This window comes from Acomys russatus, chromosome 19, assembly GCF_903995435.1.
Source record: "Acomys russatus chromosome 19, mAcoRus1.1, whole genome shotgun sequence".
Taxonomy (NCBI): Eukaryota; Metazoa; Chordata; class Mammalia; order Rodentia; family Muridae; genus Acomys; species Acomys russatus.
In genome coordinates, this window is record NC_067155.1 from 41550260 (window position 1) to 41571597 (window position 21338).

The 21338-nt window shown below is 50.2% G+C and overlaps 1 protein-coding gene across 1 annotated transcript; it reads left to right on the top strand.

Annotated features, from left to right (window-relative positions):
• The first annotated feature begins 3050 nt into the window (after positions 1-3050).
• Pom121c (POM121 transmembrane nucleoporin C) lies at positions 3051-20242 on the top strand. The gene is made up of 13 exons (XM_051161309.1): positions 3051-3619; positions 4956-5171; positions 5792-5947; positions 8970-9053; positions 10676-10847; positions 12705-12796; positions 13418-13491; positions 13838-13962; positions 14037-14139; positions 14722-14895; positions 15848-17467; positions 19295-19417; positions 19971-20242. Exons 1-13 carry the CDS (start codon positions 3051-3053, stop codon positions 20066-20068), a joined length of 3606 nt encoding a protein of 1201 aa, XP_051017266.1. The 3' UTR covers positions 20069-20242.
• Positions 20243-21338: the final 1096 nt, after the last annotated feature.

Genomic DNA, 21338 nt, shown 5'->3' on the forward strand with positions numbered 1-21338 from the left:
GCATCCACATGGCAGACAATTTACAACCATCCAAAACTTCAGTTCCAGAGGATCCAATTCCTTCTTCTGATCTCCACTGGCACCAGATATACATGTGGTGCATATACATGCAGACAGGCAAGACACCCACACACAGTGCCGGGCGTGGTGGTGCACACCTTTCATTCCAGCACTTGGGAGGCAGAGGCAGGTGGATTGATGTGAGTTTGAGGCCACCCTGGTCTGCAAAGCAAGTCCAGGACAGCCAGGGCTACACAGAGAAACCTTGTCTCAAACAAACAAACAAACAAACAAAACCCAACAAACCCAAAACAAAACACCACATACATAAAATAGATAAAACTAACACTTAAAAAAACTGGAGAGATGGCTCAGAGGTTAAGAGCACTGTCTGCTCTTCCAAAGGTCCTGAGTTCAATACCCACATGGTGGCTCACCACCATCTATGATGTGATCTGATGCCCTCTTCTGACATGCAGGTGTACATGCAGGCAGAGCATTGTATACATAATAATAAACAAGTCTTTAAAAAAATGCTCGAAAAGAAAAAAATTTAAGAACCAAATTTGTCCACTCATCTCCAGGTAAAGTAAGAGACGTTGGGAGAGAATCATGGGGCCATGGGGTCCTTCCCTCTGCCTGCTCCCTGCAGAATGCCCCGGGAAGCCCTGGATGGAGGGAGGCCCAACAAGGCATAGCAAGCACAGAGGGCAGGTGGGGAGAGCCAGCAAGACAACAGCCAGACGCATCACAGCCCTGCATTCTTTTTAAAAACTTATGTTGGGCATAGTTGCCCCCACCCTTAACTCCAGCACTCAGGAGGCAGAGGCAGCTAGAGCCTTCTCAGTATGAGGCCAGTCTGGTCTACATAGTGAATTCCAGGATCAAGCTACATGGTAAGAGCCTGTCTGGAAAAGAGAAAAAGATTGTTGTTGTTGTTGTGTGTGTGTGTGTGTGTGACGTGTAGGTCAGAAGACAACTTTGTGGAATTGGTCCTCTCCTTTCACCTGGGTGTGCGTTCTAGGAAATCCAAGCATGGCCCTCGCATACTAAATACCTTTACCCACTGAGCCATCTGTCTGCCCTCCACCCTGCAGTTTTGCCACTCAGAACAGTGACTGGCAGCACTTCTTCTCCATGATACTCGGATTTGAAGGCTACACAGAGAGACCCTGTCTGGACATACCAACACAACAAAACAAAAACCACCACCACCAACAAAAACCAAAAATGAAAAAAGCCTGGCAGCGGTGGCATACATCTTTAATGCCAGCACTCAGGAGGCAGAGGCAGGCGGATCGCTGTGAGTTCGAGGCCAGCCTGGTCTGGTCTACAAAGTGAGTCCAGGACAGCCAAGGCTACACAGAGAAACCCTGTCTCGAAAAACCAAAACAAAGAACCAAACAACAGCAACAACAACAAAACACCAAAAACAAAACCAAGAAAACCTGGACAAGCCTGGGCTGCCCTCTAGTGGCAGCAGCGCAATAAAGCTCTACTGGATTACACCTTAGAAACTAAGAGGAAGAGCACCCCGACTCTTGACAATAATCAGCGCCCACCCTGTTCGTGGTCATTTACCAGTTCTGCTCATATTTATTAACAAACTAAACAATATGCATTGTTTCTGAACTCTAACCCCTGCCTCTCCTCATTTCTCTTTCTTGCTCGTCTAACTTTGCCTGGTCTTACCTTCCTCTTGATCTTGATTGTGGAGAAACAGCTTTCTCTCTTTCTTTCTCTTTCTTTCTTTCCTTCCTTCTTTTTCCCAGTGAGAAACAGTGTTCTATCTCTCATCCTCAAAAAAGAACAGTGGACTAGGACAATGGTCCCCTTGGTAGAGCGCTTGCTGTGCAAGCACAGGGACCTAAGCTTAGAGCTCCACCACCAGTTTAAAGCCTGGCACAGCAGCCAAAACCTGTAATCCTAGCACTGAGGTAGACACAAAAACCTCACACATCTTGGGTCTTTTTGACCAGCCAGCCTAGCCAAGTTGGTGAGCTCTGGGTTTAGTGAGAGACTGTGTCAAAAAAAAATAAGGTGTAGCGTAACTGACACTTGCCCTAGACCTCTGCCCTCCATGCATGTATATCTGCATTCCTACAGGCTTGCACACACGTGCATGCATACACAAAAGAATAAGTCGGATATGTTAGCACACGAATCACGGTATGCATGTAGGCAAAACACGTAAGAAAACAAGTCTATGTATTTATTTGTTGAGACAAGGTCTCATGATGTAGCTCTGGCTGACCTGGAACTTGCTGTATAGACCTTGCTGGGATTAACAGTGAGCCTTCACGCCAGGCCTGATTGGTATATTCTATACAGAGTTTTATTGATCGGGTTTTGTTTTGTTTGGGGGCGGGGTTCTGGAACTCACGATTGTCTGACTGCCTTCACCTCCCAAACGTCCTTGCCACCACTTCGTGCCTTGATTTTTTTATTATGTATACAGTGCTCTGCCTGCATGTATACCTGTATTCCAGAAGAGGGCACCAGATCTCATTATAGATGGTTGTGAGCCACTATGTGGTTTCTGGGAATTGAACTCAGGACCTCTGGAAGAGCAGTCAGTGCTCTTAACTGCTGAGCCATCTCTCCAGCCCCTATGCCTTGATTTCTAATACAGCTCTAACGCAGTCCACTAGGGAAAACCTCGAGTGTTAGAACTAGCTATAAAATGGGTTGTGCTTTTTGTTGTTGTTTTCTTGTTTTTAAATTTTTTTTTTTTTTTTTTTTTTTTTGAGACAGGATTTATGTCCCTATGCAGCCCTGGCTGTCCTAGAACTCTCTTTGCGAACCAGGATGGCCTCAAGCTCACAGAGACCCTCCTGCCTCTGCCTCCTGCGTCCTACGATTAAAGGCATGCGCCACCACGCCTACTCAAGCCATAGTTTTAGAAAATAAGGTTCTCGTGCGCTGTTGGCCAAGCCGCAGCATTTCCCGTTTTCACCCGGCGCGCCGCGTCAGGGAGAGTGACGTAAGCGGCGGCGCGCGGCGCGGTGTACCCTGGGATATTTAAGTCCGCCCCGCGGCGCGGAGCCGCAATGTCTCCGGCGGCTTCGGCGGCTGGCGGAGGCGAGCGGCGGCGGCCCCCGTTGGGCTTACGGGAAGGCCGGGGCCGGACCCGCGGCTGCGGAGGACCAGCGGGTGCCGCGGCAGTCGGCCTAGCGCTGCTCGGCCTAGCTCTCTACCTAGTGCCCGCGGCGGCCGCGCTGGCCTGGCTGGCCGTGGGGGCGAGCGCGGCCTGGTGGGGCCTGAGCCGCGAACCCCGTGGCCCGCGGGGCCTGTCCTCGTTCGTGCGCGACTCCCGCCGTCACCCGCGGCCCGCGCTCACCGCTTCACCGCCTTCGGCCAAGTCGGCTGTCAACGGTAGCCTCTGTGAGCCCCGCAGCCCGCCTGGAGGCCCCGACTCCGCCGAGCTCCTACTCATGGGCAGCTACCTGGGCAAGCCCGGCCCGCCCCAGCCTGCCATCGCTCAGGACCCTAGGGACAGGTCGGGCCGCCGCCCACCCTCCCGCTCCCCGCCGCCGGCATCGGCGGCTGAACGCGTCCACCACGTCTATCCCGCGCTCCCCACCCCGCTTTTGCGATCCTCCCGGAGGCTGCCCCACCGGTAAGCCACGCAATCTTCCCAAGGTCTCTCTGCAGCTGCGGCTTCAACCTAGTGCCCAACCTGGAAATTCGATTTTCTCTTCCCTTTTTCTTTACTTTGCCTTTTCCCTTTTCTTTCTCTTTATCCTTCCCCTCCCCCCTTTTCTCGTTTTCTATTGCTCTCCTGTTTTCTTTTGAAGGTAGGGTGTTTGGTGGCCCAAGCTGTTTAGATGTTTGTGCTCAAAGTCTTTCTGTGGTTGAGGCTGTCCTCAAACTCCATCCTCCTGCCTCCACCGTCTGGATGTGGATGGAGTTCAAGGACAGGATTACAAGTTTGCACCATTACACCAAGTTGTATGGCGCTTGGATGGAACCCACAGCTTCATTCATAGTAGGCGCCTGTTCCCTGGCCTTTGGGTTTGGGTTTTTTTTGGTTTGGAGACAGGGTCTCAAGTAGCTTATGCTGTGCCTTGAACTCACGGTGTAGGTGAGGATGACTTTGGACTGCTCGCTCTCCTGCCTCCTGTAGGTGTGCTCCATCACACTTAGCCTAGATTCTGGATAAAAGCATCTTTAAAAAATTGCATAAGCATGTGGAGTTCATTGGACCGCTTGCTGGAGTCACTTTTCTCCGTCTGCCATGTGGGTACCTGAGATTGATCTCAGGTTCTCAGGCTTGGTAGCAAGTACCCTTACCCACTCAGCCGCTTCACTGGCCCTGATGAGTGGCCTTAGTTGAGGTGAATACCCGTTAGTTTGGCGGCTTTGGCTTCATATTGGTGATTTAATGCAGACAAAAACTATCTCTACAGCCTGGCGTGGTGGTGCACACCTTTAATCCCAGCACTCGGGAGACAGAGGCAGGTGGATCGCTGTGAGTTCAAAGCCAGCCTGGTCTACAAAGTGAGTCCAGGACAGTCAAGGCTACACAGAGAAACCTTGTCTCAAAAACAAAAACAAAAAACTATCTCTACATACCCCAGCTGCTTTTCTTCTGAAGTACCTGTGCGGGAATGGTTTTCAGTTTCCCTCTTAATTTGTTGAAGCCTGCGGTAGAGACAGCCATTAAACAACTGATATTAGCCGGGCCATGGTGGGGCCTTTAATCGCAGCACTTGGGAGACAGAGGCTGGCAGATCTCTGTGAGTTAGAGGCCAGCCTGGTCTACAAAGTGAGTTCCAGGACAGCCACGGCTACACAGAGAAACCCTGTCTTGACCCTCTACTCGCCCCTCCCCCCAAAAAAGAGAGAGAGGTTAATTTTCTTTGTAGAAGAAATGTTAGTGCCTCAGTTGAGTGTCAGTTGAATTTGATGTTCTTTTAAGATTCTGGTTCCAGTATGTGTCTCCTGTTGTACAGAGATTGTGGGCCTCTATCCAGTCGGTTTGTCATAACACCCCGAAGACGATATCCCATTCAGCAGGCCCAGTATTCCTTGCTTGGGGCACTGCCAACGGTGTGCTGGAATGGTGGGCATAAGAAGGCCGTGCTGTCTGCACGGAACTCGAGGATGGTATGCAGCCCAGTGACAGTGAGGATCGCCCCTCCAGACAGCAAGCTGCTTCAGTCACCAATGTGAGTGTGCGTGTGTGTGTGTGTGTGTCAGCCATGTTCCTGCAGTCTAGCTGATCAAGCCCTAGCTGTGTTTTTTTCCCTTGGAGCTGAGTTTACAGGGGTGTGTAGGATGCCTCGATTATTGTGTGGGTTCTGGCATCTGAACTCCAGTCCTCCTTCATGATTGTGCAACTCTTAATGACTGAGCCATTTATACACACACACACACCATCCATAGACCAGGCTAGCCTGAAATTACTGTGTAGCTCAAGCTGGCCCCACACTGAGGATGACCCGCCTGTTTCTTAGTGTTGACACTATAGGCATAAGCCACGGTGCCTGCTTAATAAACCATGATGGTTTTACCCACATGTGAGCTAAGGTCTTGCTTGTTGGTGTGCCTCTGATTTCTGTTCTGTACATGGGAGTGGAAACAGCCTGTTTCTAGAGTCTTGTCTTTTTTTTTTTTTTTTTTGGTTTTTCGAGACAGGGTTTCTCTGTGTAGCCTTGGCCATCATGGACTCGCTTTGTAGACCAGGCTGGCCTCGAACTCACAGCGATCCGCCTGCCTCTGCCTCCCGAGTGCTGGGATTAAAGGCGTGCGCCACCACGCCCGGCTAGAGTCTTGTCTTTCACTACAGGCCCGAGCAGATACTCAATACAACACTGTCTTCACCATCAAGTAACGCTCCAGACCCTTGTGCGAAGGAGACCGTGCTGACTGCCCTCAAGGAAAAGAAGAAAAGGACAGTGGAGGAAGAACAGCTGCACCTCGATGGCCAGGAAAACAAGAGAAGGTAATGGTCTCAGTAGAGTGCTAACCACCTTCCCAGGTGGATTGCAGAGGCTCTGTTGATTAGTGATTACCACGGAAGTTTAGAGTCCAGCTTCAGTGTGGGCTTGGTAATAAGGCTCTACAACCCATGCTGGCCTTGAACTCCAAGTCCTTCCTGCCTCCCAAACGCTGGGACCCTCAGCATGTGGGACTGGCCATCAGCCTCGGATGTGAATCTGTTAAGTTTTATTTTCAAAAGTGAATGCACAAAAGTCTTCCCCTCCAATTACATTAAGTGCACTAGTGTTCCTGAAAAAATCACTTGTAGCCGGGCGTGGTGGTGCACGCCTTTAATCCCAGCACTCGGGAGGCAGAGGCAGGCGGATCACTGTGAGTTCGAGGCCAGCCTGGTCTACAAAATGAGTCCAGGATGGCCAAGGCTACACAGAGAGACCCTGTCTCAAAAAACCAAAAAAAAAAAAAAAAAAAAAAGAAAGAAAAAAGCACTTGTTTCCAAAAAGGAAAAGCTAAGTAGGTCTGTTAGTGATGACCAGAACCAATTTTCTGTGCAGTATATGAGAGCTTAGTAGGAATGGAGAAAGCAGCTCCCTGAGTGTGGAAAGGAAGCCTGCAGAGGCTTATTAGGAGATACAGGCCCTTTGTTTTTGTTTTGTTTTGTGGTCCTGGGATGGGACTTAGGGCCTGTTGCATGCTATGCAAGTGCTCACCCTCACTGGAGGGTTCTAGGAAAGGCCTGTACCACTAAGACATACACCCAGCCCTCCTTTTTTAAAATTGTAATTCAACAAACGTTTATCAAGAAGCATTTGTGTGCCAGCCCCTACTTGCCCTCCTTATGGGACTTTTGAGGCAAACAAATTTGTGTGTGTGTGTGTGTGTGTGTGTGTGTGTGTGTGTGTATACATATATGCAAATATATACATGTATACATAGGGTATGTGTTTTCTGATTTTTCTCCCCAAGACAGGGTTTCTAGGTGTAGCCTTGGCTGTCCTGGACTCACTTTATAGACCAGGCTGACCTCCCAACTCACAGCGATCCACCTGCCTCTGTCTCCCGAGTGCTTGCTGGGATTGCTGGTGTGTGTCAACATGCCTGGCTTCTGATTATTTACTTATTTATTTATTTGTTTATTTTGTTTTTTTGAGACAGGGTTTCTCTGTGTAGCCTTAGCTGTCCTGGACTTCCTTTGTAGACCAGGCTGGCCTCGAACTCATAGAGATCAGCCTGCCTCTGCCTCCCAAGTGCTGGGATTAAAGGTGTGTGCCACCATGCTCAGCTTTTAAGATATGTTTAAGTGCTTGGTGCCCGAGGAGTTCAGAAATTCAGAGCTTTTGAAACTGGAGTTTTGGATAATTCGGAGCCACCATGTGGGTGCTGGGAGTTGACCCTGGGTCCTCCAAAAGAACAGCTAGTATTTTAAACTACGGAGCCATTTGTCCATCCCCACCCAATTTCTGAAATTTTAAAATTACGTTGTAATTATTTATTTGTAGGGGTTGGGTGTCAGGAGGGAGTACACACATGCCACAGAAGATACAAGGAGGCCAGAGAACAACTTGGAGGAACTGGTTCTCTCCTTCCACCCAGTGGGCCCAGTATCATTAAGTCATCAGGCTTGGTGACAAGCACCCTACCCACACTGAACCATCTCTTCAACCCCCACTGCACTTTTCTGGCATGCAGGTATTTGACACAGGGTTTTGATCTGTAGCCCTGGCCTAGCACTTGCTATCTAGATCAGGCTGGCGTAGGGCGTGAGGGCAATCTCCTCTCCATGTGCCACTACTCCTGGCAAGACAATTTGTTTAATGTTTAAACAGTGTAATTACAGGCTGTAAGTGTATGAGGATTAGAAGTAATGGGGAGGCCTCCTGATACAGTAAGGAGGCGCTCTCTTAGGAGACAGTGACCACGTGGCTGAGGAGACTAACCATCGTCCCCTTTGCCTGGACTCCTCAGAGGTGACGGGTTGTAAATTGACCATTTCTGATACTGGATGACAAAATGAAGCGAAGGGGTTCTGTTCCTGGCTTCTGTACTGAGGCAGAGTTTTTGTAGCCCAGGCTGGCTTGACTGGAATTGCCATGTTCCACACTAGTTAGGGAAATGTTAATAAAAGGCACCTGTATGTGTGTGATAACGGGCATTTGAGGAGTTATGTGTGCCGAGCAAGCAGTAGCGCTGATGCCCGTAATAAGCAGGCATGGCAGCAGACGGCCAGGGAGGCGGGAGAAGATGACAGCCGTTGCACCCAGGTAGGTGTCTCATGTTCCTCAGGGTAATTTTTCTTGGCCATGGTGCATCTGTAGCTGAGGATTTGGTGTTGGTATTTAGCAGTGGTTGCTGGCACCATGTGTACATTCTTGTGTGTAATGTAGAGTTTCCTAACAGTGCTAGAGCAGGGGGGTGTGAACGACTACTGACCATGTAGCTAAATTTATGATTGTGATATCTTGGTATGAAATAACCCACTAAAAACTGATAAACCTGCCAGGCATGGTAGCTGGCACCTGTACTCCCAGCTCTATGGAGGATGAGCTAGGAGGATTGGAAGTTCAAAGACAGCCTGAGGCTATGTAATAAGTTCTGGTGTTTTTAGGCAGAATAACAAAAACCTGGTTCAACTTTTTTCCCCCTTCTTGTGACGCATCAGAATAGGTGACACATTTTGAGCTCTTTCTTGCTCCTTAGTTAGCTGGGACAATCTTAGAATAATGTACTTTCCAGAACTGAATGATTTGAATGAAACAAACTTTCTTGTTTAGCTTGAGACATATACTCTATATAGAGGTAGTACTGGGCCCCAGGAATAAGAAGAAATGCTTTCAGTTTTGTTTTGTTTGTTTTTTTTTTTTACAGTATTTACATGTTTATATGTGAGTGGGTTCACACATGGAGGTCAGCTCACAGCTTGTGAGGGTCAGTTCTCTTGTTCTACCATGTGGGGTCCAGGAAATGCTTAAAGGATTTGGGAGGCCAGGCACTGTATTTCATGGAGGACCTTTTTTGCTTTATCACAGGCGCCATGATAGCAGTGGGAGTGGCCATTCAGCATTCGAGCCCCTTGTGGCCAACGGAGGAGTCCCTGCTGCGTTTGTGCCTAAGTAAGTTAAATCCTTGGTAAGGAAATACTAACTGCTTAGCAAATGTACATTTTGACAGCTGGTGCCCTGTCAGTTTTATTCTTTGCTCTTTGCATTGTGTCCAATTTACACCCTTAAATCTGGAGGAATATTTTGGCTAATTTGCCACAACTAGATATTTTTCCTCCAATTTCTTTTCATGTTTTTTACTAATATGAGTGAAATACACAGAGAGGGTCCTTATTTGATGACATTATATATATATTGTGCTAATGTTGCGGTAATTTTTCTAGAATAAACACTCTTGACACCATGGGAGTAGAGGAGAGGAGATGCAGTCACTAGTGGACTGAAGCCAGGACAGCTCCTGAAAGTCCTTGCTCTTGAGCCAAAACCAAAACCAAAAGCACAGGCATTGAGAACAAGCAAATGAGATTTTACAGAAGTGTATGTGGCAGTCAGGTTGTTTTAAAGGCAATATTACAGTTGACAGGTATAAAACCTTTGTGTTCAGGTTGCTCAGGGCAACGCCTTGTTTCTCCAGGTCATTCTGTTCCAAGTAGCAAGTGAAGTGATGTGTACAAGTGGGCAGTGTTCCAGGTGTGTGGCGCACACCTTTAATCCCAGCGGCAGGCAGGTGGCCAGCCTGGGCTACAGAGTGAGTCCAGGCCAGCCAAGGCTACATAGAGAGACCCGGTCTCACAACCCCCCCCCCCCCAAAAAAAAAGGAGGAGGAGGAGGAATGGGCAGTACAAGCAGTGCTCTAAGTCACCCACTAGATGAATCAGTAGGTCAGTGTCTAGTCACTGCTCTCGTGTGTCCTACACTACTGCACTCACATGCTGTAGTTGATCCTTCACAAAAGGATCACAAGGATCTACAGTGCATGAAATGTAATATGAAACTTAAGGTAGATACCATTTCTACATTGGGTCTAGAGTGCACTGGAGCAAGTGTGGATGGATGGGACATAGGTTCCAGTATGGTAAAGGTTCTGAAGCCTTGCATTCAGCTCCCGTGCTGCACTGTGGGAGACATGCACACATGATGTGGACACCAAGATGTGAAGGGGCCTGAAACAGGTGACAGGTGGTGGTGAGGAGGCTTTGAAAGCTGCAGCCTAAGGATGGCCCCCCAAAACTAAAGCACTGTTGTATGAAAGGAGCGGAACAGCTGGCTGGCTTTGCTGCAGGCAGGATGCACAGGTGACAAGAAGCACATTTTGCTGCAGGGTCAGTGAACTGGTTTGTGGTTGTTGTGGGTTACCCTGGGGGATGACAAGGTGACCATACTAGAGCAGGGTTACGTAAAGGGGCTGACAGGAAGGATTCTGTGTGGCTGGTGCTTAACTCTGATCTCCTCTGAATAGCTTTATTAAGGATCATTGAGAGATGTTACAGTCCGGGTGTCACCCTTCCCTCCGGCCCCAGGCACCTGTGCTCTGCTGTCTGGGTTCCTGTTTGTGTTTGCCTTGCTGTGCTTTACCTGCCACTTTGTCGGATACAGACAGCCGTATCATCTCCCGATGGTGCCATGCAGAACCTTATGGTCTTTCTTGGGGTTATTCAGAAAGGTGTGTCAGAACCGTGGGAGAAATCCTAGAACATACCTCAGTAGCATTTCTACTGTTTCCTTTCTCTTAGGCCCGGCTCCCTGAAGAGAAGCCTGGCTTCCCAGAGCTCAGATGACCACCTGAACAAACGGTCTCGCACCTCCTCCGTGAGCTCCCTCACTAGTACATGCACAGGAGGCATCCCCAGCTCCAGCCGCAACGCCATCACCAGCTCCTACAGCTCCACCCGTGGCATCTCACAGGTATGTCTCGGGGCTGAGAGCAGATGCTGCAGACCACCCTCTGTTGCCTGGCATTGGACCTGTCTCTAGGCTAACAGAAATAGAAAGCCTGAACTAGCATAGATCAGTGGGACTGAACAGAACGCAAGCCTGGTACAAATGAAGCTGTTACTGCACATGGACCAATGAAACACAGTGCAGTGAGTGGTACTTAGGCAGTTGAAAGGGTTTGCTTAGTTGGGAGTGTAGATGAGATTTATCGGCAGTTAGAGTTTAGAGCAAGTATGAAGCATGAAGTAGTTGCCATTCTAGTTTAGAGATAGTCGTGTCCACAGGTAGGGAAGCCAGGCAGCTCTGCTGTCAGGCAAGCCTGAGACTAAACATTGGCATCGACACAAGGCGCTGCACAGGCTCGTGCAGGTAAGTCAGTCATCCTTTTTGTTTGGTGGTGGTTTTTGAGACAAGGTCTCACGTGTTCCTGCCTGTCCTAAAGCTCGCTGTACCTCTCAGGCTGGGCTTGAACCTCCTGCTGCTGCCTTCAAGTACTAGGATTTCAGACTTGAACCACTGTGCCCAGCTTGGTTTTTGTTTTTGTTTGTTTTTCGAGGCAGGGTTTCTCTGTGTAGCCTTGGCTGTCCTGGACTCACTTTGTAGACCAGGCTGGCCTCGAACTCACAGCGATCCACCTGCCTCTGCCTCCTGAGTGCTAGGATTAAAGGCATGCACCAACACATCTGGCCTGGCTTGTATTTTTTATTTTTATTTTTATTTTATTTTATTTTTTTTTTTAAGATTTATTTACTTATTTATTATGTACACATTGTTTTGTCTGCTTGTACCCCTGAAGGCCAGAAGAGGGCATCAGATCACATTATAGATGGTTGTGAGCCACCATGTGGTTGCTGGGAATTGAACTCAGGACCTGTGGAAGAGCAGACAGTGCTCTTAACCGCTAAGCCATCTCTCCAGCCCCTGGCTTGTATTTTTTAATATGCATAAACTTTGTTAGAATGTCAGAATCTGCAAAAATAGAGGGTATACTTTTTACTGTAGGTGATCCTTGTTGGAATATGTAATGAATATAAGTATTACCTTAAGTTTTTTTGTTCTTTTGATTTTTAAGATTTATTTTGTTCGGTGTGGTGGCATTCTTTAACTTGAGACCAGCCTGGTCTACTTAATGATTTGCAGCCAGGGCTATGCAGTGAGACATGGACTCAAAAAAGAAAAATATATATGTATTATTTTTATTTATTCAAGCCTATGTAAATTTAGGAGCACCATATGTAACCAGGTGCCCACAGAGTCCAGAAAGCATCCAATCTCCTAGAAATAGGATCATAGTACTTGTTTTTTTTTTTTTTGAGACAGGGTTTCTCTGTGTAGCCTGGGCTGTCCTGGACTCGCTTTGTAGACCAGGCTGGCTGGCCTTGAACTCACAGCGATCCACCTGCCTCTGCCTCCCGAGTGCTGGGATTAAAGGCGTGCGCCACCACGCCCAGCCTAGGATTATAGTACTTGTAAGAGCAGCAGGTATGAGTGCTGGGAACCAAACCCGGATCCTCTGCAAGATCAGCAAGTGTTTCTCAACCTCTGAGCCATCTCTCTAGCCTCTCAAAGAGGTTACTTTTAATTTTGCTTTGAGTATGTGTTAATTGGTTGGTTGGTTGGTTTTTTGAGACAGAATCTCTACATAGCCATGACTGTCCTGGAATTCAGTATATAGACCAGGCTGGCCTCAGACTCACAGAAATGCACCTGCCTCTGCCTCCCTAATGGGGATTAAAGGTGTGTACCATCATGCCTGGCCTGTTGAGAATATTTGCCTATGTAGTCATGTCATCAGTAGTAGTCTTTGATTTTTTGCTCTGCTTGCAGCTGTGGAAGAGGAGTGGTCCCACCTCATCCCCCTTTTCCAGCCCAGCTTCCTCCCGCTCCCAGACACCAGAGAGGCCAGCTAAGAAAACAAGGTGATCGCTGGTCACTTCTGCTCACTTTGTGTGGACGAGGGATGGGGCTTAACAGGGACTAACTGTTGGGCTTTATGTTAACTCTGACTGCCACAGTCAAGCTCTAAGAGAGCAGCAAAGTGCCTGCTGGAGTTAGTCCCCTGACATACAGCCTGAGCTGGGTCCCTTCTGTCTCATACTCCAGTGGGAGTGGACTGCAGAGTGGATCCCTGGCCCCAGCTCACCCTTCACTGGAGCTCGGCTCCCTCAGGGATCATGTCTCTCTGTGTCCGGTATTTTCATCCTGTCTGTCATGGGCCTGCTTTCTCACCAGTGTCACTCCTAGCTCCCAGCACTAACCCGCTTTAGAGCCTGAAGTTGTAGTCCGGGCCCATGGACTTGGCAGGCTCAGCGTAAGGCTTTGCAGATTCTTGTTCTGTATTTGATTAAAGGCTCATGGCCTCTGTCAACTGCCCACCTTCATTTCTACAACATCTGTGATGTGACATGCTGAGATGTAGAACCATGTCTTTCTACATGTTGGCCATGTAGAGTGAGTGAGTGAGTGAGTGAGTGAGTGAGGTGTCATGTAGCCCCCAGACAGTCTTCCCAAACAAAATCTAGCCTTTTCATGATCCCCAGAGAAGAGGAGCCATGTCACCATTCCAGTTCTTCAGCTCCCTTGGTGACAGACAAGGAGTCCCCAGGAGAAAAGGGTAAGTAGAGAAGCCATGGGGGCTGAGGGTGGTATCTGCAGTGGAAGTGAACAGAGCATTGCTCTATCTGGGCCATGAAGGTAGTCTTGCCCTTCGTAGGCGCTGCTTAGGAAGGGAGAAAGGCAGCCCAGTCCAGTGCAGAATAATGTGAGGACTGGCAAGATGAGCTCAGTGTCGGGCTCTGAGGAATGGGGTCACAGCTCTCCAAGAAGCACTTGTGTGCACCTTGGAATGACATTGCAGAAACTTCCAGGCCCTTCGTACTAAGAAAAAAATATCTTCCAACAAAAGCTTCCTGTCCTGGAGGGGTGTGGGGAGACCAGCAACCCTGTGTTTCTGTCTGTAGTTACAGAAACAGCCACTGGGAAGCAGCAGAGTCTGTGGACATCCCCACCCATGCCTGGCAGCTCGGGGCAACGCAAGCGTAAGATTCAACTGCTGCCCTCCCGGCGAGGGGACCAGCTGACCCTGGTATGTCTTGTCCATCCTCTCAGCTCTTTCAGTCTCTGGGGGTCGGGCTAACCTGCCTCTGTTCTCTCGGGCAGCCTCCACCCCCTGAGCTTGGTTATTCCATCACTGCCGAAGACCTGGACATGGAGAGGAAAGCCTCTCTGCGGTGGTTTAACAAGGTCTTGGAGGACAAGACTGGTAAGGATTCAGATGCAGCATGCTTCAGAGCGGCTGAACCCCTTGCTCTCTTCTGGATTTGCTTCAGATGGTTTCCTTGGAAGGGAAGTCGAAAAATAGTTGACTTTCCATTTATTTTCAAGTCTCATTATCCAGGGCTGCCTTAAAGTCACAGTCCTCCTGCTTCAGCCTCCCAGGAGCCACAGACAGCTCTTGTATTGTCTTCTCCTGATCTCACCAGGAGTCTTTTACCAAGTAGCTGTTACCAGTACTTTTCCATGGGATGCAGAAGCTTTGTTTTGTTTGTGAAAATAGCGTTATTGTCTAATTCAAGTTGGCCTCGCATTTATTGTCTAATTCAAGTTGGCCTCGCACTTACAGTCCTCCTTCCCACAGTGCTGGAGAGACGGGCTGTGTGCCACCACCCCCACCCCACCCCGGCTTCCCTTGTTTGTTCTCTGGGAAACCTGCTTGGGTCTTCTCTGAGGCCTCCAGTCTAGTGTGTCAACCAGTGAGGTTTGGGAAACATTTTGGGCTCTGAGCTTCCCATACCTTTGCTCTGGAAGGAACTCTCCCATGTGAACAGCCTGTCTCTCCTCCCAGATGATGCCACCACCTCAGCCACTGACACCCCTGCTGCCGCCAATCCTCCCTTCGCTTTCACCCTGCCGACTGTGGGGCCTGCTGCCTCAGCAGCCTCCCTCCCAGCTCCCAGCTCCAACCCACTGTTGGAGAGCCTGAAGAAGATGCAGGACTCTCCAGCCCCACCATCCTCAGGTAAGCAGAGCAGGCTTTGACATGAAAGGAGTGCAGAGCCTGTCAGTTCTGGGCTTCAGAATGCCCTGGTCTGGAAACACACATGAACACGTTCTGAGTTCATGCTTCAAAGCCAGCTGCCCTAGCTGCTCTGAGGCTGTGTCATCTATACATGACAATGATGTCTTCCTGTCTGCTGTGTGACAAGATCTATCCCATAAGCTGGGCATGGTGGCGCACGCCTTTAATTCCAGCACTCAGGAGGCAGAGGCAGGTGGATCGCTGTGAGTTCCAGGCCAGTCTGGTCTACAAAGTGAGTCCAGGACAGCCAAGGCAACACAGAAATCCTGTCTTGAAAAACTTAAAAAAAAAAAAGGCTCTATCCCATAAGGTATCATAGCTTTCTGAACCCTTTTGTCTCAGTAAGGCTGGTGAGCCTTGCCAGCTGGTGTCTTCATGCTACTGCATGTGGACACAACCTTTATAGCTGCACTTCTCACACTAGAGTGCAGGCATGGTGATGCAGCTCTTGGGGCTCAGGCAGACTGCTTTGCTGGGTAGGTAAACACAAGAGGTCTTTGTTAGATGACTCGGTACATGCAGGTAAGTAACTAGACATCAGGGTTGCAAGCACTAACTGCTTTTTCCTTTACACATGCAGCCCCAGTTAGGCTCCCCTGCTTTTCCCCTTCTGTCTCTCCTGGGAGTCGTTCCTCCTGGAGCATGCAAGCATATTGAGTGCCACCCTCAAACATCCTCAGGACTAGCCAGGTGTGGTAGTGCACGCCTTTAATCCCAGCACTCAGGAGGCAGAGGCAGGCAGATGGCTGTGACCAGCCTGGTCTACAAAGTCCAGGACAGCCAAGGCTAGACAGACAGACAGACAGACAGACAGACACACACATACACACAAATAAATAAATAAATAAATAAATAAATCCCCAGGACTGACCTCACTTCCTTTTCTTCCCAGAACCTGCTGAGGCAGCAACAGCTGCAGCCCCTTCACCTCCGAAGACACCCAGCCTCCTGGCCCCTCTAGTCTCGTCACTGACAGGGCCTCTGGCTGGCACCTCCTCAGACTCCAAACCTGCAGCCGCCTTCCTGGGGCTGGCCCCTGCTTCATCTACAACACCTCTTGCTGACACTAAGTCCCCCGGAATCCCTCAGGCTGAGCAGTCTGTCAGTACCCCAGCCTCCTCAGCTCTCTCCTCTACCCCAAAGCCCAGCATGTTGTTTGGGATGCTGAGCCCACCTGCCAGTTCTTCCTCCCTTGCCACTCCTGGCCCAGCTTGTGCTTCTCCCATGTTTAAGCCCATTTTTCCAGCCACACCTAAAAGTGAGAGTGACGGCCCCTTGCCAACTAGCTCCTCAGCCACCACTACAATTTCATCCAGCACCACCCTCCCCACGACAGCCAGCACCACAGCTCCCACGTTCAAGCCCATTTTTGACAGTCCAGAGCCGTTTACAGCCATGCCCCTGTCAACTCCCTTCTCCCTGAAGCAGACAACTGCTACAGCCACCACTGCAGCCACATCAGCCCCTCTCTTCACTGGTCTGGGCACTGCCACCTCCACAGTGGCCTCTGGCCCCACAGCCTCTGCCCCAAAGCCTGTATTTGGCTTTGGAGTGACCACTGTGGCTAGCACTGCCAGTAATACCTTGACTTCCACCTCCCAGCCACTTCTATTCGGAGGGGCGCCCTCTGTCACTGCTGCCAGCTCCGCCACATCCCTGCCCTCCATCTTCCAGTTTGGCAAGCCTCCTGCTCCAGCAGCATCTGCAGCAGGCACTTCCTTTAGCCAGCCCCTTGCCAGCTCTGCCCAGACGGCGGCCAGCAATAGCAGTGGCACTGGTGGCTTCAGTGGCTTTGGCAGCACTCTCACCACCTCAACCTCCGCCCCTGCCACCACTAGCCAGCCCACGCTGACCTTCAGCAACACCGTCACCCCCACTTTCAACATTCCCTTTAGCTCCAGTGCCAAGCCTGCTCTCCCAACCTACCCTGGAGCCAACCCACAGCCCACATTTGGAGCCACTGAAGGGGCCACTAAGCCAGCAGTTGGCTCAAGTTTTGGCAGCTCTTTCACCTTCGGCAACTCTGTAGCCTCAGCCCCATCAGCGACTCCGGCACCAGCCACCTTTGGCAGTGGTGCACAACCAGCTTTCGGTGGGTTGAAAGCCACAGCGTCCACCTTTGGCACCCCTGCCAGCACACAGCCAGCTTTTGGTAGCACCACGTCTGTGTTCTCCTTCGGTTCAGCCACTACTTCTGGCTTTGGTGCCACCACACAGACCACCAACAGTGGGAGCAGCAGCTCTTTATTTGGCAGCTCTACTCCATCCCCGTTCACATTTGGTGGCTCAGCAGCTCCTGCTGGTAGTGGAGGCTTTGGGCTTAGTGCTACTCCAGGCACCAGCTCCACCTCTGGAACTTTCAGCTTTGGATCTGGACAGAGCGGGACCACAGGCACCAACACCTCCTTTGGGGGAAGCTTGAGTCAGAACACCCTGGGCACACCCAGCCAGAATTCACCCTTCGCCTTCAATGTGGGCAGTACGCCTGAAAGCAAGCCTGTGTTTGGAGGAGGTAAGATTGGCAACCATGTTAAGTGAGAGTCTACATTGGTACAGGCCAACTGGCAACACAAGTAGTTAATGGTGAGAGGACTCCTGTGTAGCCAAAGAGTTTTGGAGGGCTGGAGAGGTAAGACCTGTTGTTGTTAAAGAGGACTCTAGTGCCCACGTCCGGCTGGCTGTCAGCTACCTAAGTGAGCTTCAGGTATCTACTATCACCTTCTGGCTTCCACAGGCACTGCACTGTGCACATACCTACCTACATACACACTTTTGCCTGCATGTTTATCTGTACAGCACATGTGTGCTGGTGTCACAGCAGCTAGAAGAGGGTGTTAGATACCCTGGGACCTGCGAGTTGCTATGAGGGTGCTGGGAGGTGAGCCTAGGCTCTTTGGAACGATTGAGCTATCTCTCTGCAGCCTCACTTGAAAAACAAAAATCATAATGCCATTGAAGACCTGATGAATGGGAAGCCTGTGGTTTGTGTCTGGTGTTTACATGAGTGTACAGCTACTCTCAGCTGTATGTGGTCACTCATGCTTGCACATCACCAAGCCATCTCCCCAACTGTGTGTGTGTTTGATGCTGTTTCCTGTTGTAACGGCATCAAATTCAAGGTCTTCTGCCAGCTGCAGGGGAGAGTGGTGTCAGGGCATGGCGGCAGCAGCAGCAGCAGCAGGAATGGTGGGTTCATGCACAGAGGACAGGCAAGATGGGCTGGAGGTGCAAGGCTGGCAGAGTGGAAGGTTGTCATAGCCAGGATTCTTGTTTGGATTTTCAATATCCAGGGAAGTCACAATAGAATTCCAGGCTGAAAGGCGAAGAGATCTCATTTGCTATGTGCAGGGTGAATTTTAGTCCTAAGAGCTGCTGACTTTGGTAAATAGGGGATTAGCTCTTAGGGAAGTGGGGAAGATGGCACAGGGCAGGAGGCAGGTCTGTTGAGTGTGTCCTCTGGACAGTGAGAAGGGGGTGTAATGAAAGAAGGTGTAAGATTTCCTGGTGCAGAGAGGGGTTCATGTAGCCTCTGGAGTAAGCAGGTGGATTGGGCTGGGCAGACAGCTCAGGAGTCAGAGTGCTTGACACATGAGTGTGAGACTCTGAGTTCAGTTCCCATGCTCAAAAGTTGAATGGCAAGCCGGGCGTGGTGGTGCACGCCTTTAATCCCAGCGCTCGGGAGGCAGAGGCAGGCGGATCGCTGTGAGTCCAGGATGGCCAAGGCTACACAGAGAAACCCTGTCTCGGAAGGAAAAAAAAAAAAAAAGTTGAATGGCATGTGCTCCTGTAATCCAGTGCTGAGTGTGTGGAGGTCACCAGATCCCAGGGACTCTCTGGTCCGTCTATGAAAGAAACCAGTAGAAAGCAACCAGCACAGCCCCTGGCTTCTGTGCCCTCCATGGGTGAGAGTAGTACACTGGTGCAAATACACACATGGGGAGAGTTTGTATGTGTGCTCTTGCCACCAAAAGACCTTGCTCACTAGTGGTGAAGTCACTTGAGAATAGTAGTGGGGAGGGTGATGGTTCAGCATCCTTTTTTGGGGGGAAAAAAAAGGAATGACTGACAGGTGACATTGCAAAGGACCAGACTGTCCCTAAGAGCCTGGTGATCTGAACCTCGGGAGTTGGGTTGAGTGTGGTGGTGCATGTCTGTCATCCCAGCACTTAGACTTGGGTAGGAGGTTGGAGAGTTCCAGGCCAACCTCACAGCCCCATGTCCCCTAGCTGCGGTGACGTGGAGGGGCAGCAGAGGCTGGCTGGCTTGGTTAGCCCTGGGTGCTGGGGGATAGGCCTGACACCAGCCGAGTCTCTGCAGCTTCTTTGTCTCTCCCCTCTAGGCACATCCACACCCACTTTTGGGCAGAGTGCCTCTGCCCCTGGAGTAGGCACCGCAGGCAGCAGCCTCTCATTTGGGGCCTCCTCAACACCTGCCCCAGGCTTTGCTGGAGTCGGACCTTTCGGTAAGTAGCCAACCTTTGGATGAGGAGTGGTTACAAGGATAGCAAGTTGCCTGCCCTTGGGGTCCAGGGGAGTTGGACAGCAGAGTTGAGTCTTCTCAGGAAACTCAAGTTTTGGGGAAGCTAAGTACTGGTGTTTTGTACTTTTTTACAGACATTTTTTGTTTTTTTTGTTTTTTGAGTCAGGGTTTCTCTATGGCTGTCCTGGACTCGCATTGTAAACCATGCTGGCCTTGAACTCACAGGGATCTATCTGCCTCTGCCTCCGGAGTGCTGGGATTAAAGGTGTGCGCCACCACTGCCCAGCCAGACATATTTGTTTTTATGTGCATTGGTGTTTTCCTGCATGTTTATCTGTGTAAGGTGGCAGATCCCCTGGAACTGGAGTTACAGACAGCTGTAAACTGCTACGTCGGTGCTGGGCATTGAACCTGGGCTGGGTTGTCCCTGGTGAAAAGCCTAGGCTTCTGCGGTTGACCTAACTTCCCAGAGCAAGGCACCAGCACCTTTGCTGTGGTGGCAGCTGCCCTCATAAGGCCTTGTCACTTCTTTTCAGGATCAGCAGCCCCTTCGTTTTCTATTGGTGCGGGATCCAAGACCTCAGGGGCTCGACAGCGACTTCAGGCCCGAAGGCAGCATACACGCAAGAAGTAGCCTGCCTCCTCTCTCCACTCCCCCATCCCTTGCCTGAAACTGGACCTCAGCACCTACTAGGAAGAGCCTCTGACCCTTCAAATTCCATAGCAAACCCAGCCCGTCACCAGGGCAGAAGTGGCAGCCTGGCCTTTTCTGTTCTAGAGGAAGCGGGTGCCCCGGGGAGGGGCAGGAGCCCAATACTTACTTGAACAGTCACACTGGTGAGGCTGGAGAACTGAAGAAACAGCTGTACATATGTCCTCTTGCTGCCCCAGCGCTTGTTTAGTGTGTAACCTCGGTGGCCTCCCCTTTACTTGAGCACCATCTCTACTGGAGGGTGCATGGCATCCACTTGGATCCCTAGGATACATCAGGTGGGATTGGGGGTAACGGAATGTCCCTACGCTTTGCTTGGCTTGACCATAAGAAGTGGTTCTCTTCCTCTGGTTCCTTCAGGGTCTCTCCCTATTTCTTGCTGCTTTGTCTTTCACCGGTCCTCTGTGAGATTCATTCCTTTTAAATGGCAGTGAATCTTGCTTTGCCTTGGAGACCCTAGTGGGCACTGCTCTGCCTCTTCTGCCAAGTCATTTCATCTCCAGCCCTCTGCCAGTCCAGCCTCTGTAATGTTGGTGGCTCAAGACTGTTAGCCTGGTAGAGCAAGGGGAGAAGTAAGCTCCAGGAAGTTCTGGGGCAAGCAGACTGCCCACCACTGCTTCTAGCTGCCTCTTCACCTGCCCGCCACCCCACGGGCCACTTTGCCTCTTCGGGATTGTATTTTCCAAGCCTTGTACCTTGTTTGTCTGATGTTAATGTGTGTTGCTCCTTGAATCGAGTTTGGAGGAAGAATTGAATTGTATGTGTGGCGGCATGTTGGTAATGCCGGACTTAATGTCGCCTGGGCCCTCCTGGGCCTAGCTAATTGAATGCTGAAAGTGGCACCGCGTGACAGCCACAGTGCTGACTCCTGAATTCTCAATAGTGTTTTGACTTAAGGGCTGGCAGCCCAGGGGATGGAGCCTGTTGGGAGCAAAGACTTCCCTCTGTCAGTCCTCCCCTACATAACCCACCCCAGGCAAGGGCATCTTCAGCCTTTGTTTGGAGTTCTAGACTTAGTGGATCACACTTCTAGGGTCCTTAGTTGTATCTGTCTTTCCTTCCAAAACCACACCCTCAGGCCCCAGAGCCTGGCTGCCATGTCCATCCTCTTTGGGAGAAGTATGAATGCGTGTGTCTAAATTAAAAGAAAAAAAATATTTAAACATTTTTTAACAAAATAAAAATTTATTTT